Below are 18,028 nucleotides of genomic sequence, written 5' to 3'. Positions count from 1 at the left end.
ATTTCCTGGCCTGCCGTCAATATTTTGGGCCGTTATACTGAGCTAGCCCTTGTTTGGATTGGCTTTTAAAAAATCCATAAATGTTTTTTTATAAGTTAAGTACTTCTAAGTTCCAAAAAAATTGTTTTAGTATGAAACTTTTTCAAAAGAAAAAAAGATTTGAAAAAAATAGTTTTTTTCATAAACTAGTCATGAACAGAACTCGATGTTTTTTTAAACTTTATTTTTTACAGTTTATGCTTCTACATAAAAGCTAATCCAAACACAAAATACAAAAAAGTGCTTAACTTACTCTAGAGAATCACTTTTTTTTAGAAACATTTCTAATAAACTGGAAAAAAAAAAAAACACTTTTTTGATAAGCCAATCCAAACAAGGCTTATATCTTCTGAGTTGCTGTTAATCTTTTGGGCGGTCATACTGTGATCATCTTGCCTGATTTTAGAAGCATGATATTCCCTAATCCTTCCCTATCACAGCATGACACATATCCCTCAACCACAATATAAAACAATAACAATATGTGTCAAAAAGTATTAGAGGAGGATCATGAAATACCTTGGTTCTGGAACCATGTGAAATGACTTTAAGGTAAAATTGTGTTGTCTAATAAAGGTATAAGTGAATGTACGAAAACATCCTTAATTGGTTACCTTATTTTCCCTAGGCTACCCTTCCCTTTAAGGATTGATGGACCAGGCCAAACTTAAACAGGTTGGATGAAACTTGATAGGCCAAAGTGGTTCATGTAAACATTTTTTTTTTGGGGCCATTGGGTTGAAAAGAACAATAATCCAATGGACTCTCAACGGAACAGAAATATGGTTTTTTTAGTTATGGGATTATAAGTTTAGGTATTTATTTATTATACAATTTATGAATAAATTAATAATTACTTTAAAAGATTGTTGTCTTTTCTTTTAAAAATCAATAAATTTGTGTAATAGAAAGCTTAACTAAAACGAAACCGTGTTAGTGGGATTAGATCTCAAGGTTGAAAAACCCCATTTTACCATATCTTATGGTATATATATATATATATATATATATATATATAAAGAAATTGTGAGGTTTTGTATAATAATGAAATAAATTTATCTCAAAATAAAATTTATAATTTTAATAAAAATATAGATTTTAATCTTACTTTTATCTCCTGAATGTTTCTTATTATAACTTAATTTAATTTATTTTATATCGAAGGATAAGAAAAGATTTTTCATGCATAATTAAAAAAAAAAATCAGGGATAAACCATGCAAGTATTATGGATAAAAGATCCTCCATATATTTATTGAAGTTATTTTTAGAGTTTAGTGGAATATTATTGTGGCTCATTATGCAATATGCACACATTGTAAAAATTTAAATTAATATTTATAAATAAAAATCATGTTAATATCTTAATAACATAATTTTTGCATTATGGTAAATGAGGTGATAATACAGTTCGTGCATTTGTGTGCATCCAGATTGAGCTATAAAACCAACACCAAAATATACATTTAGCTTAGACATAAATGGTTTTAAAATGACTATTTTTTATTTTAATTTGAAAATAAAAAAATAAATTTATGTGATCATTAATGAATTTGAATTCCAATAAATTTAAAAATAAAATTAATTAATAAATTAATATTATTTATTTATTTATTTAAAGTGGATAATCTCTATTGTATATATGATCATTATTGATCATCCAATATATGGAAACATAAATGAATAAGTAAAAGGATTTCAAAGACTTTTTTTTGTGCACAAACAATGAAGAGATTTGAATAGATCAAAATAATTGTGAAGATAAGCTTCAAGATTTATTATCTATAATCAACATCACGTACAATTTATTTGAAACAATATATTAATTGTTGTTTTTCCTATATATATATATATATAACTGTGAAGATAAGCTTCAAGATTTATTGTCTATAATCAACATCATGTACAATTTATTTGAAACAATATATAATTAATTATTGTTTTTTCAATGTAAATATATTAATTGTTGGTGGGGATTTCCGTATGAAGTGGTTATTAATCTTTATTTTAGTTTGTTTGTATTCGTCCGTTTTTTTCATTTTAATATAACAGTGGTTTATCATTTTATTAAAAAATTACATTATTAAATAAAATTGAGATCGGATTCTTTAACTCATTTAAATTTTTCAAATTGTTTAATTCATACAATTTTTTTGCAATAAAAAAAACACAATAAAACCCAATTTTGTTAGAGAAATAGAATTATCATAGGAAATTTCATGCTTCTTTCAATTTTTATTTATTATTATTATCTAAATTTTTTTTCAACCATTGGATAGCCCAATGGTATGACACCTAAGTATAAGGGGAGGTCATGGGTTCAAATCCTTTCCTCGGCAGTATTGTTCACCATATTGTTCATACAATATTCACCAGGGATTCTTATACTGTTCTCATATTATACATGCACTGTACATCTGGATTCCAGTACTGTTTGGTATTGTATATATTCATATAAAAAAGACGCTTGTCGTCTATTATTCAAAAAAAAAAAAATTACAAAAACATCAGAAAGGGTGAAATTTATTAATGACCTTTAAGTTATAAATTTTGGATCTAAACTATAAAATTATTTAGTTTGACGTTTGAATTATGGTAATTTTAATTTTGAGATCTTAAACACAGCTTTATTAATTGAAATTATAAATTGAAATTTATTTATTTATAAAAATTTTAATATCAATAAATATAATTTGAGACTAATCAATAGGTTTTTAGTTCGGACTCCACTCTATAAAGTATAGCGTAAGATTTTTAAGTATTTCAAATTCAAATCCCATCAACACATGAAATGGTAATGGGTTCCAATAAAGATAAGAACTTACAACCCAAAACCACTAACACGTTTTTTACTAACTATGCTTAACGTATTGGTTAAAAAAATAATAATAATTTGAAACTAAACTCTTATTCATGATTTATTTTTTAATATAAGTTGTACAAATTAATTATATATTGTTTTAAACCCAATAAATAGTATATATTAATATTAAATATTATAAATAAAAATGTAATATATTTACATATTTGAAGCTATCAAGTTATATAGGTTAATTAATTGAGTTCGACTTTGTACAAGTTTTTCTATTGAAATATGCAAAATGCTTGCATTTTAAAATAATAAAAATTATATCATGTGTTAAAACAATCCAAGTCTAATATTTTTTTTAAAATTCATTATTGTTTTCTTTAAGAAAAAGGAACCATTTCTTATATATATATATATATATATATATGAAATAAAGCGTGTATTGGAGTAGAGTTAATACTTCAAACTTATTTACTCAACTAGACATAAACTCGTATACTCAACAAGACATGAACTCGTAGGATGTATAGATAATCAGGTGTTAATATACTATAAAGTTAATCTTATGGTTTTTAAATAGTATTTTTATCATTAATGGAAAATTTTATATGTTGCGGACAAATGATCAATAGTTAAAAATAAATAAATATTAAGTTAAAACAATTCTTTTAATTAAACCAAAAGTTTCATGACTTCTAACAACAACAACAACAAGACATTAACATTTTCAGAAACTGAGATCTGAGTCAGCTCACAAAGTAAAAACATAAAAAAAAAAAAAATCAATTTCGAGAAAACTCCATGTGGCACGTCATCCAACATTAATCTATCTAAAAATAGGTCAAGAAAATATGCCGTTTATTATTATTCAACAATGCATCTACTTAAGTACGTGTCTAATATATATTTGATTATATATTATATCTACGAACGTTTATATATGACACGACTTCATATATAATTATATGTCAATTACAGTTACAGATATCCGTAAGCTTTAAAAAAAATTAAAAATCCCATTATTCAATAATGCGTCTACTTAAATACGCATGTGTATATAGCTATATATATTATATTTATGAACATAGATGGCACGGCTTCATACATACATATATAACTATATATCAACTACGGATATCCGCAAGTTTTAAAAAATTAGAGATAAAGAAACGTGGACATAATTTGGTATAACAATAATAGACTTAACAATAGACAAATTATATAGTACTATAAATAAAATTAAGTGATTGGGTTGTTTATTCGGTTTTTATAATATTATTCATCTGCACAATGTACCATATATGGATGAAAATTCTTTTACAATGTAGATGCTATTATGAAAACATTAGATTGTTGTAAAATGATCAGGATCTTAAGTTTTTCTATATGAGAAGTTCTCAGGTGGATGGAGAGATCTACTTGAATGGAGATAGTTGTAATGCTTCTTCTCTTACTAAAACAAACCTACACCCATACATATATATATATAATATACAAAGAATAAAATAAAACAATACATATATAATCACGTGAAGTATGTTTCACGTAAATCAAAACGCATGCAAACTTTTGACTTTACATGCAATCTTTTGACTTTAATACAATATAATATTATGACTAGATTTGGCAGCTTACATTCTCTGATTTCTTTCGGTTCCATGCTCGGTAACCCATCTTCAAGTAATTAGACACTTGTTTTTTACTTGTGATCTACTTCAACTAAGTGGTTGGCTTGTCTATTCGGTTTTTATAATATTATTCATTTGTACAATGTATTATTATATATATATATAGATAAAAATTCTTTTATACTATAGGCCATGTTTAGATTAGTTTTTAAAAAACCCAGAATTGTTTTTTTTATAAGTTAAACACTTCTAGGTTCAAAAATAGTTATTTGTATTGGCTTTTCTGCAAAAACAGAAGCTAACAGTTTTTTTTAAGAAGCTGGTTATGACAAACTTCTGAAAAAAACTGTTTTTCAGCTTATTTTACAGATTTTTACTTCTATAGAAAAGCTAATACAAACACAAAATATAAAAAAGTGCTTAACTTACTCTGGAGAATCACTTTTTTTTTCAGAAACACTTCTACTAAACTTAAAAAAAAATATTTTTTTTAAAAAGCTAACCCAAACAGGGCCTATAAATACTATTATAAAAATATTAGACTGAAATCTAACGATTGAAGATAAATGCTATTATAAAAATATTAGATTAGAATCTAACGATTGAAGATAAGCATTACGTAAGATATTCATAGATGACGTGCCCTTTGTATGCAAATGTATCTCTATTATATAATTATATATATATATATATACAACCCTGTTGTTGTAGTGTGTGTTTATATTTATATAAGCTCAAGCAAAAGAAAAGAGAAACTCCAAAAGAAACACCATGGATTCCATTCTCTTAACACTACTATCACTATTCATTTCCATCATCATCCTCATCCTCAAAACCAAGAATACAAAAACCCTAAAAAAGATGAACGGAGAAACCCTAAGGCTACCTCCAGGCCCTAAACCCCTTCCCATCATCGGCAACCTTTACCTAGTAAGGTCTCTCCCCAACCGAAGCCTCCACCGTCTTTCCCAAACCTACGGCCCAGTCATGTACCTCAAACTCGGTGTTGTTCCCACCGTTGTCATCTCTTCACCGGAGCTGGCCGAGCTTGTCCTTAAAACCCATGATCTTCACTTCTCCAACCGTGTGCCATCTCATTTTGGCCGGCTTTTCGGCAGTAAAGGCTTCGCCTTCATTGACTATGGCTCGTACTGGCGCGCTGCAAGGAAGCTTGCCGTCTCTCAAGTGTTGAGTGCCGGCAAGGTCATGTCTTTTTCTTCTATCATGGAAGAAGAGCTCTTACTTTTCATTAAGAATCTCAAAGACTTCATTTCTGATGATGCTACTACTGATCACTTTGTTTCTGTCAAGAACAAGGTGGCTTCTCTCACTGGCAACACTTTGTGCAAGATAACACTAGGTACCTATACGCACTCTAAATTATAATTATAATAATAAAGTACATAGAATACCGTATTTAGTTCCTCTAATATAGTCAATCTATTTGTTTTGATCCTTCTAATATGATTGTATGGTTTGTCTTTAAGATGTCTTTGTATTTTAATTTTTAGAAAATATAAATCCCTCTCTCTCTAGCTAATATAATTTATCCTTACAAAAACTTACTATACATTTTTTTTAAAAATTAAAATATAAGAATTTTCTAGAGATAAATCATATTAGAGAAACCAGAAATACATATTGACTATATTAAAAAAATTAAATACGGTGTTATACTTAACAACAATAATAATAATAATTTTATATGTTTACTGAGATTTGAATACGTACTCGTGAAATAGGGAGGAGATGCATGAATGAGAAGATTAATGGTACTGGCTTAAGCTTTGGTGATCTCTGCGGTGAGATCATTAAGCTTTTGAGCCACCACAACATCTATGATCACCTGCCAATTTTCAATTGGCTTGATGTTCATGGAGTTTGCCGCCGTGGCAAGGTGGTGCTCCGGCTGGTTCGTGGTTTCATAGACCTGATCATCGATGAACATGTTGCTAAAAGAGAAAGTAATGAAAAATCTAACAGCAGTGATTTCATTGACTTCTTGTTATCTGTAATGCATGATAAGAAACAAGAGTGGATGGCTGGGTTTGATTTTGATCGAAGTCATATTATTTCTATTGTTTTGGACACCATAATTGGAGCAACAGACACATTGCCGAGTAGTTTTGAGTGGGTGTTTGTGGAGGTTGTTAGGAACCAGGCGGTGATGGAGAAGCTGAAGAGAGAACTAAAGAAAGTGATCGGCAATGATCGGGAGAGAATGATTAAAGTCTCCGACTTGCCGGAGTTGAAGTACTTGGCCATGGTTGTGAAAGGAGAGCTTGAGGTTGCATCCCGGTTGGGCCATTGCTTGGACACAGGAGCACAAAGGACTGTGACATTGGAGGAGGACTTTATATACCAAAGGATTGCAATGTTTTGGTGAATGTTTGGGCTATTGTAAGGGACTGTAAAGTTTGGGAGAATGCTGAAGAGTTTATACCAGAGAGGTTTGAGGATGATCATGAGGTTGATGTGAGGGGAAGTGACTTCAGGGTTCTTCCATTTGGGTCTGGTAGGAGGGCTTGTCCTGGGATGAACTTTTCTCTGACTATGATTTCTCTTGTTTTGGCCAACTTAATTCATTCTTTTGATTGGCAGCTTCCAGATGGGATTTCACCTTCTCAGATTGACATGCAAGAGAAATATGATGGCCTTGTCATAGCTCTTGTTACTCCTCTCCTTCTCAAACCAACACCCAAGCCTTGAACTTCATCTATATATATATATATATATATATGTATATTCAGTATTGGTTTGAGCACCAGACTGTGTGTGTATACATATATATCTATATCAAAATAAATGGTTGTCTCAAGCAGTAAAAAAACAGAAGATGGAGCAGTACTGGACCGAAACAGTAAAAAAAGATGTAGTTTGCTTTTGTTCAATGTACGATCTTTTCTAATTTCTGGTTATTTGCCTTCACATACAACCAGTGAATACTTACTTGTTCAATTATGTCATGTATTTCTATTTGTATTTGTTCTTACTTAATTAAGTTTATCAACTTCTTAAAAAAATAAAATAAAATAAGATAAAAATAAATCAAAAATAGTCATCAGAATGTAGTTCTGAATTGGCCGGCTTCTGTGTATATATATTTTGAATAATAGACGAGAAGAGCCTTTTTTTATATGAATATAAACAGTACCAAACAGTACTGAAACCCGGATGTACAGTATATGTACAATATGAGAATAATATAAGAATCCCGGATAAACAGTATATGAACAATATGAGAATAATATAAAAATCCCGGCCTATCCGTATTGCCGGCTTCTGTATTGCATTCTGGTGTGACAACAAATTTGAGATGCATGTAATTGTGGAAATATATTTACTATTCAAATTAAAATATTCCTTGTTGTAACATTTAAGTCATTAATTAATTACTTCTTAATTTATGTCAATCCAAAACAATTATAACCCTATTAATCCACCATAAATGCTATTAGTTTACTTCCCTTATAAAAACTAACACAACTTTAATTGTTCCTCCATTCCTCCATCCCATGCAAAACAAGAGACATGGACTTCATTCTCCTCCTCACACTCCTATTCATACTCTTGATCACCTCCATCTTCATCCTCAAAACAACCTCAAAAAAGATGAACAAAACTCTAAGACTACCTCCGGGTCCTAAAGCTCTTCCCATCATCGGCAACCTCCATCTCATCGGACATCTCCCCAACCAAAGCCTCCACCATCTCGCCCAAACCTACGGCCACATTATGTATCTCAAACTCGGGTTCATGCCCACCATTGTTATCTCCTCACCGGAGTTAGCCAAGCTCATACTCAAAACCAATGACCTTTTGTTCTCCAACCGGCAACGGTCAGAGTTCGGCTTGCTTTACGGCAGCAAAGGCTTCGCTTTCAATGACTATAGTCCTTACTGGCGATCAGCAAGGAAGCTTGCTGTCTCCCAAGTTCTCGGCAGTGGGCAAATCATCTCCTTTTCTTCTTTAATTGAAGAAGAACTTTCTATTCTCATAGAGGATCTCAAAGAGTTTAGTAATATTAGTACTAACAATAATCCATTTGTTAGCATCAAGAAGAAGGTCATATCTTTAACAGGAAATGTCATATGCAGGATGGTGCTGGGTATGAGTATTTAATTTGTTTTACAATATTTAATTCTCAACAAGTTATTACATGATCGATATGAATATTAATTAATCTCATATTATTATTATTATTATTATTAATAGGAAGGAAGTGTTTTGAAGAGAAGATTAATGAGGAACTGAGCTTTGGTGAACTTTGTCATGAGATCACTGCTCTCTTTGGTCACTTTAATGTTGGTGATTACCTGCCATTTCTCAAGTGGTTTGATGTTCATGGACTGGCCAAGCATGGGAAGGTTGTGCTGGAGCTGGTTCGCGGGTTCGTGGATCAAATCATAGATGATCATTTACTTGAGAAAAATCTAAGAAGCGAGAAGGAGAAGAAGAAGAAGAAGAAGAAGAACTCTATTGTGGATTTCATTGACTTCTTATTGTCAGTAATGCATGATAAGCATAAAGAGTTGGCGTTGGGGTTAGAATTTTGATCGGAGTAATATCATATCAATTGCTATGGATACTATTCTTGGTGCAACTGACACATTGCCGAGCAGTCTGGAATGGGCAATGGTTGAAATTGTTAGGAACTCAGAGGTGATGAAGAAGATGAAGGAAGAACTAGAGAGAGTGATCGGAAATGATCGGAGGAGAATGATCAAAGTCTCCGACTTGCCGGGGTTGAAGTACTTAGCCATGGTTGTGAAGGAGAGCTTGAGGTTGCACCCACCTGGGCCACTTCTTGGTCATAAGAGTTCTGAAGAATGTGACATTGGAGGAGGGCTTTATGTACCAAAGGATTGCAATGTTTTGGTGAATGTTTGGGCTATTGGTAGAGATTGTGAAGTGTGGACAAATGCTGAAGAGTTTTTGCCAGAGAGATTTGAGAGCTCTTTTGTGGATGTGAAGGGAAGTGACTTTAGACTTATACCATTTGGATCTGGTCGGAGAGCTTGTCCTGGAATTAACTTTTCTTTGACAATGATTCCTCTTGTGTTGGCCAACTTGATGCATTGTTTTGATTGGGAGCTTCCGGATGGGATTTCAGCTTCACAGATTGACATGCAGGAGAAGTATGAAGGGTTTGCAATAACCATGGCTACTCCTCTTACACTCAAACTAGTAGCTTTATAAATATAAAGAAATAAAAGAGGGAGATATTTACAAATAATAATTCTAGACTAAGGAATCATGTAACATCAAATATATAAGCAAAAAAAAAAGAAGCCTCTGATTCCTCTTCATAAATGCAGGAAAGCAGTATGGTTGATTAGCAATGGCGTTTGTTAGTTGCATTCATGATCTATAAGTTGATTTCAAAGGAACCTAATTTAAAACACAGGCACAAACAATAGGCATTAGAATCCAATGGTGAAATCAGACAAGCTGATCTCTTATTCATGGATCATCCACTTGTGCATCCCTTTACTTTGAAAACAAGCCTTGTTGTCAAGCGAACCAGAAAACATGGTAGCCTTTTCATTGAGTATCTATCTCTTGCTCTGAAAACAAAAAATAGTTGCCAATTTATTGAGCTGAACTATGAACACAATGTTCTTACAACTACTACAATTGGAATGAGGTAAAACAGTGAAAGACTAAAGCTTTTTCTTTCGCATTGTAGAAACCGAATTAAGCACATAAAAGACTACGAGGATGCAACAGCCGATTTGAGTGAACCAAAGAAATGAGAAATAGAATGCGAGAACAGCAATATTAATCCCCTGGCAAAGGGAAAACCTAAATGAACAAATATAATGCCATCGAAAAATGAATCAAACATCAGTTAAGAATTAGACTGAGATTCGCCTGTGATTTTCTCTCTGACTCAAGTCACATATGGCACCTTGTTCCAATGTGCCAGCAGCTTCTCTTTGCATAAGCAGTGAAGGGAATAGGAACAACCTTAATTTTTACAATCAGGAAATTTAGCCTGTGGGCTGAGAAAATCGGTAAGACTGTATGCTGCCGGTTCCTTGATAACAGTATGTGATGTGTGTAGCTGCTTCTTCGTTAGCTTTGAGCAAGCATTGCGAAGCCAAAACCTTTCTTGATTTTCCACCTACATTCAAATAGGGAAAAAGAAGATGAAAAACAATAAGAAATGAAAGGCATTGTGGTGAGAGGAACCTGAGCATTATGGCCAGAGGAAACTGAGCCATACATCTAAACCAACATTGATCAGATAGGTCAACTCAAGAGGTAACAATGATTTTAAAAAAAGAAAGACAGAAAGAAAGAAAGAGGTAACAATGATGCTCTAAGTCATATGAGTCAAAAAGGAAGCAGCTTATAAAATCCATTATGCAGTATATTGCTCAGATGCATTAATTTATATGATTCATTTCCACTATATCTACAACAATACATGCTTAAGGCAGCCTGATTTTCCATTACAAAACTAACCAACAATGCGCAACTGTTGTCAGCTTGTGATGAACGTGAACATTGCATATCATATACAGCAAAAACTACTTACTGATCCTTTAATCAAAAGGGAGCTTCAAGTGAGTCATCCCAAACATCACCACTACCATTGGAGGCATCCTCACCATCTTCTTCCATAGACAGCCTAATATATTCTCTGTGTGCAAACCTGTCCCATTCTGTCAATGTTGGATCTTCACGCTCCTGGATAAATATTGAATGTAGCAGACAGACATGTTTAACATAAAATCTGATATCACAATTTTAGAACACCATCCTGATGAAAATTGCAAAAGTGGCAAACCAACCTGACGAATAAGAAAAGGATCACGGGTTTCAAACGCCATGAACTTGTTTAGGTTGAAGAGAATATTAAAAACATTCCCGGAAAGCTTGCATCCTTTTAAGTCACCTAGCGTGAAGTAGCACTCATTCTGAACCAAAATTTGTAATCAGTATTGCCCTAGTTACCCTTAAATAACATCAAAGTTAGTTTTGGATGGACAAGGTGACCTCTGGTGCAACCATATCAACCATCTGGCAGAGGATGTCCTCAAAAAGTACAGGTTCCTGAGCCATGCACTCCATGCGATGCAACTGTTCCTCAAAAAAGAACTGCATCTCATTTGGTGTTAGAATTCCATTTCCATCTAAATCTATACACTTGAACCTGTGATATATATTATCATCAGTAGTTGAGGATAATTGAAATCAATATACTAAAATTCAGATTGTATATTGGATAATTTATGTCTAACAAGTATATTACAAGGCACAAATAAGATGCAGAGCTCACTTTAAATGGACCAAAAAAGTGGCTTTTAAAGAATTGTGCACTTAGTACATGGAAAACAAATCATCCTCGTAGAAAATTTGTGGCAAATCATCAATTAATGATATCCAAATACAAATCCTTCATAAATTTAGGTTATTATCTGAGGTCTCATTTTCAATTATATGGTTTGCACAACCGAATAAAAGGTTTGAATAAACCACAAATTGTAATAATATTGATGCTAGTTGTCATGCTCAAAGTTGTAGTAGAAGTTTGTCCTTCAGTCCTGAATCCCTGATACCTCCCATTCAAGGAATGTGAAACAAAACATCACCAAAATGTCTTTTCAAATTGTACCAGACTATGCGTTCCCAACCAAGTTTTCAGGTTATCACTACAAATCTTAGGTTATATGAAAATCCACTAGCACAAGTTTCACATGTGTCATGCACCATGAAAATGATGAACTAACAAAGACAAATAAATTGTTCATGGTATTGACAGTGATGTGGTTATTGATCGATGCAACATCAACAAGATGACAATGCATCTGTAGGATATATCCTCAAGATAGGAATTATTGGGCTACAATATCTTCTGGAAGCTGGAGGAAATGCCATTTCATACATCTAACTAGCTTGACTTGTTTGCTAAGTAAGTTGTGGATGCTTTTGCAGTCAAGTTGAGCAGGGTGATAGACAAATTAAAATAAATAGAAAATAAAATAATTCATGCACCGACATGATTATTTCAATATTAATATATATAGAGCTATTGACATGCACCATGAGCTACTAGACGACATATATGTTTAAGAGGTTCTGAAGTGAAGGAAAATTTTCTAGGAGGTTCTACAAAAATGTTAGCTATCAGCTTAAAAACAAAAGCACTTTAATGATCATGAAATGGATAATGTCTCTTTTCTTTACAAGGCTCAACCAAAGGCACAAATGCTGAATCAAAGAAAATAACACAGTCCAGGTACAACTGCAGTCCTTTAACCACAACAAATAATAGTTAACGACATTTAATGAAAAAGAGATCAATAAAGATTTAAGAAGCAGTTGAAATTACCAATACTCAAGACTAGGTTCAGATGATTTATCTTCCTCTGCAAGCATAAAATAAACAAAATCTTCATAGCTCATTTTTCCTTCAACTTTGCTGGTAAATTTCCTTGGTACCTATGATAATTAAACATGAATGACAAGAACCAAAGGGACATGATTTGTGACATGTAAAGAGTAGCTTGATACAAAGTCGAGAGCCAACCTGTGCAAAGATCCTATCAACAATCCTATAAGTGAGTGAATGATTTCCATATTTGATGAGGTTGCCGTGGTCTATAAAAAAATCATGATCGGTATCCAGCTCCCAAAACTTGCAGTATATCACATAAAAGTGTTCATAGGAAAAGTATCTGCATATAAGAGCGTATTTTATTTTCAAAGGCTAGCATACATAAAGTTATATCCACAGGCACAAAATTTTATTTCCAGTAGAAATGATTACAGGTAATGATGCAACAAAGAAATATGATAGATCTGAGCTGGTTCCTTTAATCTAAAACATTATATAAATATGAAAACATTGAAGAGATCATTCATTATTTATTTATTTATTTATTTTGGATAAAGTCTTCATTATTCTTTAAACCATAAAAGAATACAAGATCAAGTTTAGCTTATTTTTTGTTTGCAAGACAAAAGATGATAACAGAAGAAACTAGTCAAAAATTTCCCAGAAAATGAAGCTAGCCTTCTGTGCCACAAGACAGGATAATTTCTCAAGCATGAAAGAGGATACAAATGGCACAAATAATAATAGCCAGCAAAACATGATCAAATAAAATCAATAACCATAGGAATATGCTAGGTTTCTGTACAGTTAACATCAAATCCAACCAAAATTACCTCAAAACTTTATTAATGTCCTCCTCCTCATCAGCATGCAGCATTGCAGAAATTAAATTCCCACGTTTCAGCTCTCTAAGGGTAAGACGGCCATTTGCAGATCTATTTACGTAGTAGAATATTCTATATATGACAGTTTCCGCTGGTAACAAGAATTTGAAATCACATATTAGAAACAAGAAATGCAAAGTTGTCTACAAAGGACAAATCAACATACTATTTCAAACATTAATCAAACATTGGAAATGTCAAGGGTGTTCAAAAAAGCATGTCATGCAAAAAATTACATAAAAAAAACCTGCAATGAATCACTGATTGCTAACAGATAGCAAAATAAGTCATTTAGTGAGGTGGTAAACTACAACTTCAAGTAGGAATGTAGGATTATGCGAATGAAAGTGCTTCTTGATTAAAAGGCAGGATGAGCCGCATGGGCTGAAGAGTGGGCCGAACTAGACAAGCATATCTAGTCATCTAAGCCAAGTATAGTCATGAAGCTGTAAATAAAGTAGCATAATCTCTCTTCAGCCTTTGAATTTTTTAATCACAAGCCAATTATCTACAAAGTCAACATCTTATTCCGCAGACTAAGAGGGAAGACAAGCCACATTGCTTCATAAGGTAGCTATCATGAATATTCTAAACATAACCATTATACCTTGTTCCTCCAGGAACTGAAATCTTAAAATAACCATACTGTGAGGAAATAACATGGGGAAGCATTCTTATAAGCATGCATGAAGCTTCATAAATTTCCTGAACTAGCAGAATAGGTAGTTCATAGTCATTGATAACACTTTATGATTCTTAAGCAAAGTAGTTTTGTAATATTTGCCCTCGCATCATCCACTGGTATCATTATAGTTTGCCTAAGACTTATGGTACCCCATAACAAGCCATTAGCTTAGAGTGTATAATAATCTCTGATGCTTATCAGGACAGATAGCTGAAACTAGAAAGACAACAATTAGCAACTAGAAGCAAACAAACAATGTGAACTTAATGGAACAAAAACCTAGTAAGCAGAAAATGGAACTGCAATATACGTCAACTCCCTATCTACATTTGATCCACATTTGTTGAAAACAATTTGACTCACCATATCTTTCTTGAAACTCAGGAGTGCCCTGTAAAAACTCCAACCCTGGGTGGGTAGCCAAAAGCTCTCGTAGAACAGGTTTGAAATCTTCCTACATTTTCTCAGAAAAAGTAAAATTAGGAGACCACTAGACAGTTCTCATATATAGAAGACCATTTACTTGACTTCATGTTGTTATCTTAAAAAAAAAAAAGGTTTAACATTACGTTGTAAATTCAATGAAATGAAGTTAACACCAACCTTTGTCAGATGCTTATTATCTGGTTGCTTCAAAATTGTGAATATTTGAGTGGCAATATCCATTGTCATGATGTTGGTGTTTACCCAATAATCGATAAAGGCATTCCTAGAAACAAATCAGAAGAACCAGCTACTCAGACCTACAGAACAAGATTTCAAGGCACCATGCTTGACTGCTGGTAAGAGTTGTGAGCCATTATACTATTGGACTCGGCAAAAATAAAAAATAAAAAATAAAAAATAAAAAGGAATAACTGCAAGGTACTAAACTCTCCAATGAAACAGTCACATTGTGATGGGGGCAATCCAACTTGAACCCAAAAAACAAAAAAAATGCACCATGCCTATTAAATTAAAAAACTTACACATCATATAGAGAATAACTAAAAAAAAAAAAGCAATCCTTATGATTCAAACTAATCTAGTAAAGTCTGATATATAAATCATCATACCTTGTGACAACACCAATGCAGTCAACATCAATCTTTCTAAATAAAGAACTGGAGAAAAATGATGGCAGCTTGCATACTTCTTTTGTAACATATTTAAATTCTGATTGTTCAAGAAGAAAAAAAAAAGCCAATTAGCATGTCTGAAAAGTTCATGAGACTAAGCAAAAAGCATGTTAGGTAATGTGCGGCACCTTGAACCTGAAGTCCATCTAAGTGGCCAGAGAAAAGTTCATCAATTTTGAATAAGCATTGTTCTTTCAGCTCCATTGGTGGCGGACAGCCATTCTGAAAGTAGAACTAAAATAGAATACAAATTTGTAAACAAATCTTTGCTTGACTAAAATATTCCTTAACATAATACAAAGATATTATCCATCAATTAAAGTATGCATTACCTGCGGTATGACCTCCCGCACAGGTTCACTGACCAACTTTAAAGGAGAGCCTAATGTTGAGGGTCCTAGCCCTCCACGTTTCACAACTCGAGGGGATCCAGAGCTGCTTCTAGGTGAAAGTGGAGGCCCACTACCAGCAGGGAACATGGAAGGTAATGGACTGCTTGTAGCAGCATTTCCACCATTAGAACCACCATGAACATTCAAAGATGATCCAGCCTTTGCATCGCCAATAAGAGTTTTTACCTAGATCAAATTAACAATAATTAAAAGCAATTTACCAAGTCTGATCCTAACATTCAAAAATTATTAGTCACATTCATTGTGACATCAAGTCAATTAGTCTAATGGCACCCACAAAAATCCCACTAGATATCCAATAAAGATTTCATTTCTGATTTATCAACACTCAACAGCCTTTAAAATGACATCCATTTGCTCTTTAAGAGTTCATGTGATGAATAATTGGCATCACCTTCTAACATTTATATCCTGATTCTCTAAACTCATTGTTTAAAAAACAAACGCTAATATTCTCGAATCATCATGATTATTTATGCATCCAGGTGATGATCAAATAAAGAAAAAACAATATTTTCTCTTTTTCCCCCTTTTGAACAAATGGTATTCAGTTAAACGAAAAAGAAGAAATTAACATTGGAAATAAAGGAAATCACCAGCCGAGCGGTTTCCGGGAGAGAGAGCCACTGCGAGTATAGTTGCTCTGCGATTCCAGGGTTCTCCTTCAGCGCCAAAGTCGATACCTCAGGGAGCTGAAGAAGCTCCGGATCAAGGGAAGCCAAATCCCGTGCCACCACCTCCACATCCATCTACCCAATCCCTCTATATCTCATACAACAAATACCAGACCCTAGATCCCTTCCGAAAAACAAGATCACCAATCAAAACACCCGTCAATTCACCAAAAAAACCCTAGATCTCTCCACTTCTCCCTCCTCATTGATCCCTATCCAAATACAACATCAATTCTTCACAAATAACTCCTCCTTCCCTAATCACTGGCTTCACCGATAGAAATCAAACTCAAAATCGATCGAATTCCGAGACAAAAAGCAAAACTTTCATCAACACCAGCGTCGATCGACGATTTCAAGGCCAGAGAAAGAGAGAGAGAGCGCCAATATAACAGCACGATGAGAGAGAGAGAGAGAGGAACGAGTGACGCCTTCTGGAGCACGCACCGAGAGAACTGATCTGAGCCGTTGGATTCACTTTCTAGTTATAACTTTGACGATGCTCACGTGAGAAAAACGAAAATTATTATTATTTTTCAATAATAAAACAGAAATTTAAAATTCCAGATAAATGATTCCAACACTATGTGAGACTTTCCAATATCCGGAATTCAAATCTTATAAAATACATTGATACAGTAAAAGACTTTCAAATATACGAGTTCAAATCCAATTAAATATTCGGAGTTCGAAATCATTAGAGGCTCTGGTTGGATGTAGTTGAAAATCGATGGATTAGATTTACAAACCTTTAGATTTGAAAAACTTGAGCAGAAATCCAAATGTTTGGTTGGACGTATTTCGTAATACCTGGATCACAAAATTTTTACGTTTGGTTGGAGGATTAGAAATTCGGATTTGAAAAATATGTGTTTGGTTTGATGTATTTTTCGTTTAGATTCATGTTATAGCTACCCATGATGGGAGTTATCTTTGCCTCGATATTATAAATAATTAATATATATTATAAAAATTTATACTTTTATATTATGTAAATATGAATTCAAATTTTCAAATAGTATGAATAATTAATATAATTATTATATACTTAATTTATTATAATAAAATATAATATATTAATTATTTATTCAAATAATTAATTTAATATAATAAATCAGTTATATATTATACTCACTAATATTAATTACACTATAATATATTTTATTTAATATTTTATAAGATAGTCACTAGTTTTATATATTATCAAATATTATGAAAAAAATAGTTATTTTTGAGATCCAAATCATGGAGTTGAACTACACGATTTCGAGTGTAGTTCCAAATTCACCCAAAACCAACGATAAAAGTATTGCAGAACTACAACATCTTTTTAAATCCCTCAAACCAAACACATGATTTGGATAAATCATGTAATTCCAACTCTCATGACTTTTAAATCCACCAAAACAAACACCCTATTAAATACATTGAT

General features: G+C 32.7%; 4 protein-coding genes across 4 annotated transcripts; 3 read left to right on the top strand and 1 right to left on the bottom strand.

Annotated features, from left to right (window-relative positions):
• Positions 1-5,336: 5,336 nt before the first annotated feature.
• Positions 5,337-7,184, top strand: LOC120258203 (cytochrome P450 71AU50-like). Its single transcript, XM_039265562.1, has 3 exons — positions 5,337-5,835; positions 6,218-6,773; positions 6,881-7,184. Exons 1-3 carry the CDS (start codon positions 5,337-5,339, stop codon positions 7,182-7,184), a joined length of 1,359 nt encoding a protein of 452 aa, XP_039121496.1.
• An 822-nt stretch (positions 7,185-8,006) lies between these two features.
• LOC120258201 (cytochrome P450 71AU50-like) lies at positions 8,007-9,031 on the top strand. The gene is made up of 2 exons (XM_039265558.1): positions 8,007-8,583; positions 8,691-9,031. Exons 1-2 carry the CDS (start codon positions 8,007-8,009, stop codon positions 9,029-9,031), a joined length of 918 nt encoding a protein of 305 aa, XP_039121492.1.
• A 25-nt stretch (positions 9,032-9,056) lies between these two features.
• Positions 9,057-9,674, top strand: LOC120258199 (cytochrome P450 71AU50-like). The gene has a single exon (XM_039265556.1). The coding sequence runs from the start codon at positions 9,057-9,059 to the stop codon at positions 9,672-9,674; it is 618 nt and encodes a 205-aa protein (XP_039121490.1).
• Positions 9,675-10,043: 369 nt separating this feature from the next.
• Positions 10,044-17,019, bottom strand: LOC120258962 (serine/threonine protein phosphatase 2A regulatory subunit B''beta-like). Its single transcript, XM_039266453.1, has 13 exons — positions 16,519-17,019; positions 15,842-16,087; positions 15,638-15,743; positions 15,447-15,546; positions 14,995-15,100; positions 14,755-14,845; positions 13,656-13,797; positions 13,015-13,162; positions 12,817-12,926; positions 11,481-11,637; positions 11,276-11,401; positions 11,020-11,171; positions 10,044-10,602 (listed from the first exon to the last, which is right to left on the bottom strand). Exons 1-12 carry the CDS (start codon positions 16,669-16,671, stop codon positions 11,031-11,033), a joined length of 1,626 nt encoding a protein of 541 aa, XP_039122387.1. The 5' UTR covers positions 16,672-17,019; the 3' UTR covers positions 10,044-10,602; positions 11,020-11,030.
• Between the last annotated feature and the right edge of the window lie 1,009 nt (positions 17,020-18,028).

The sequence above is a fragment of the Dioscorea cayenensis genome, chromosome 4, assembly GCF_009730915.1.
Source record: "Dioscorea cayenensis subsp. rotundata cultivar TDr96_F1 chromosome 4, TDr96_F1_v2_PseudoChromosome.rev07_lg8_w22 25.fasta, whole genome shotgun sequence".
In the NCBI taxonomy this organism is placed as follows: domain Eukaryota; kingdom Viridiplantae; phylum Streptophyta; class Magnoliopsida; order Dioscoreales; family Dioscoreaceae; genus Dioscorea; species Dioscorea cayenensis.
Note: the sequence above shows the minus strand (reverse complement) of the source record. Positions and strands in the feature narration are given on the sequence as shown.

Bases quoted from the DNA above. Each gene is read 5' to 3' on its own strand.
- LOC120258203 (XM_039265562.1), top strand. From the start codon at position 5,337: ATGAACGGAGAAACCCTAAGGCTACCTCCAGGCCCTAAACCCCTTCCC. The intron at 5,836-6,217 runs GTACCTATACGC...CTCGTGAAATAG, and splicing joins TTTGTGCAAGATAACACTAG to GGAGGAGATGCATGAATGAG. The intron at 6,774-6,880 runs GTTGGGCCATTG...GGCTATTGTAAG, and splicing joins GAGCTTGAGGTTGCATCCCG to GGACTGTAAAGTTTGGGAGA.
- LOC120258201 (XM_039265558.1), top strand. From the start codon at position 8,007: ATGGACTTCATTCTCCTCCTCACACTCCTATTCATACTCTTGATCACC. The intron at 8,584-8,690 runs GTATGAGTATTT...TATTATTAATAG, and splicing joins CATATGCAGGATGGTGCTGG to GAAGGAAGTGTTTTGAAGAG.
- LOC120258199 (XM_039265556.1), top strand. From the start codon at position 9,057: ATGGATACTATTCTTGGTGCAACTGACACATTGCCGAGCAGTCTGGAA.
- LOC120258962 (XM_039266453.1), bottom strand. From the start codon at position 16,671: ATGGATGTGGAGGTGGTGGCACGGGATTTGGCTTCCCTTGATCCGGAG. The intron at 15,744-15,841 runs GTAATGCATACT...ATTCTATTTTAG, and splicing joins TGCGGGAGGTCATACCGCAG to TTCTACTTTCAGAATGGCTG. The intron at 13,798-14,754 runs GTGAGTCAAATT...TCTTGTTACCAG, and splicing joins TGAGTTTCAAGAAAGATATG to CGGAAACTGTCATATATAGA.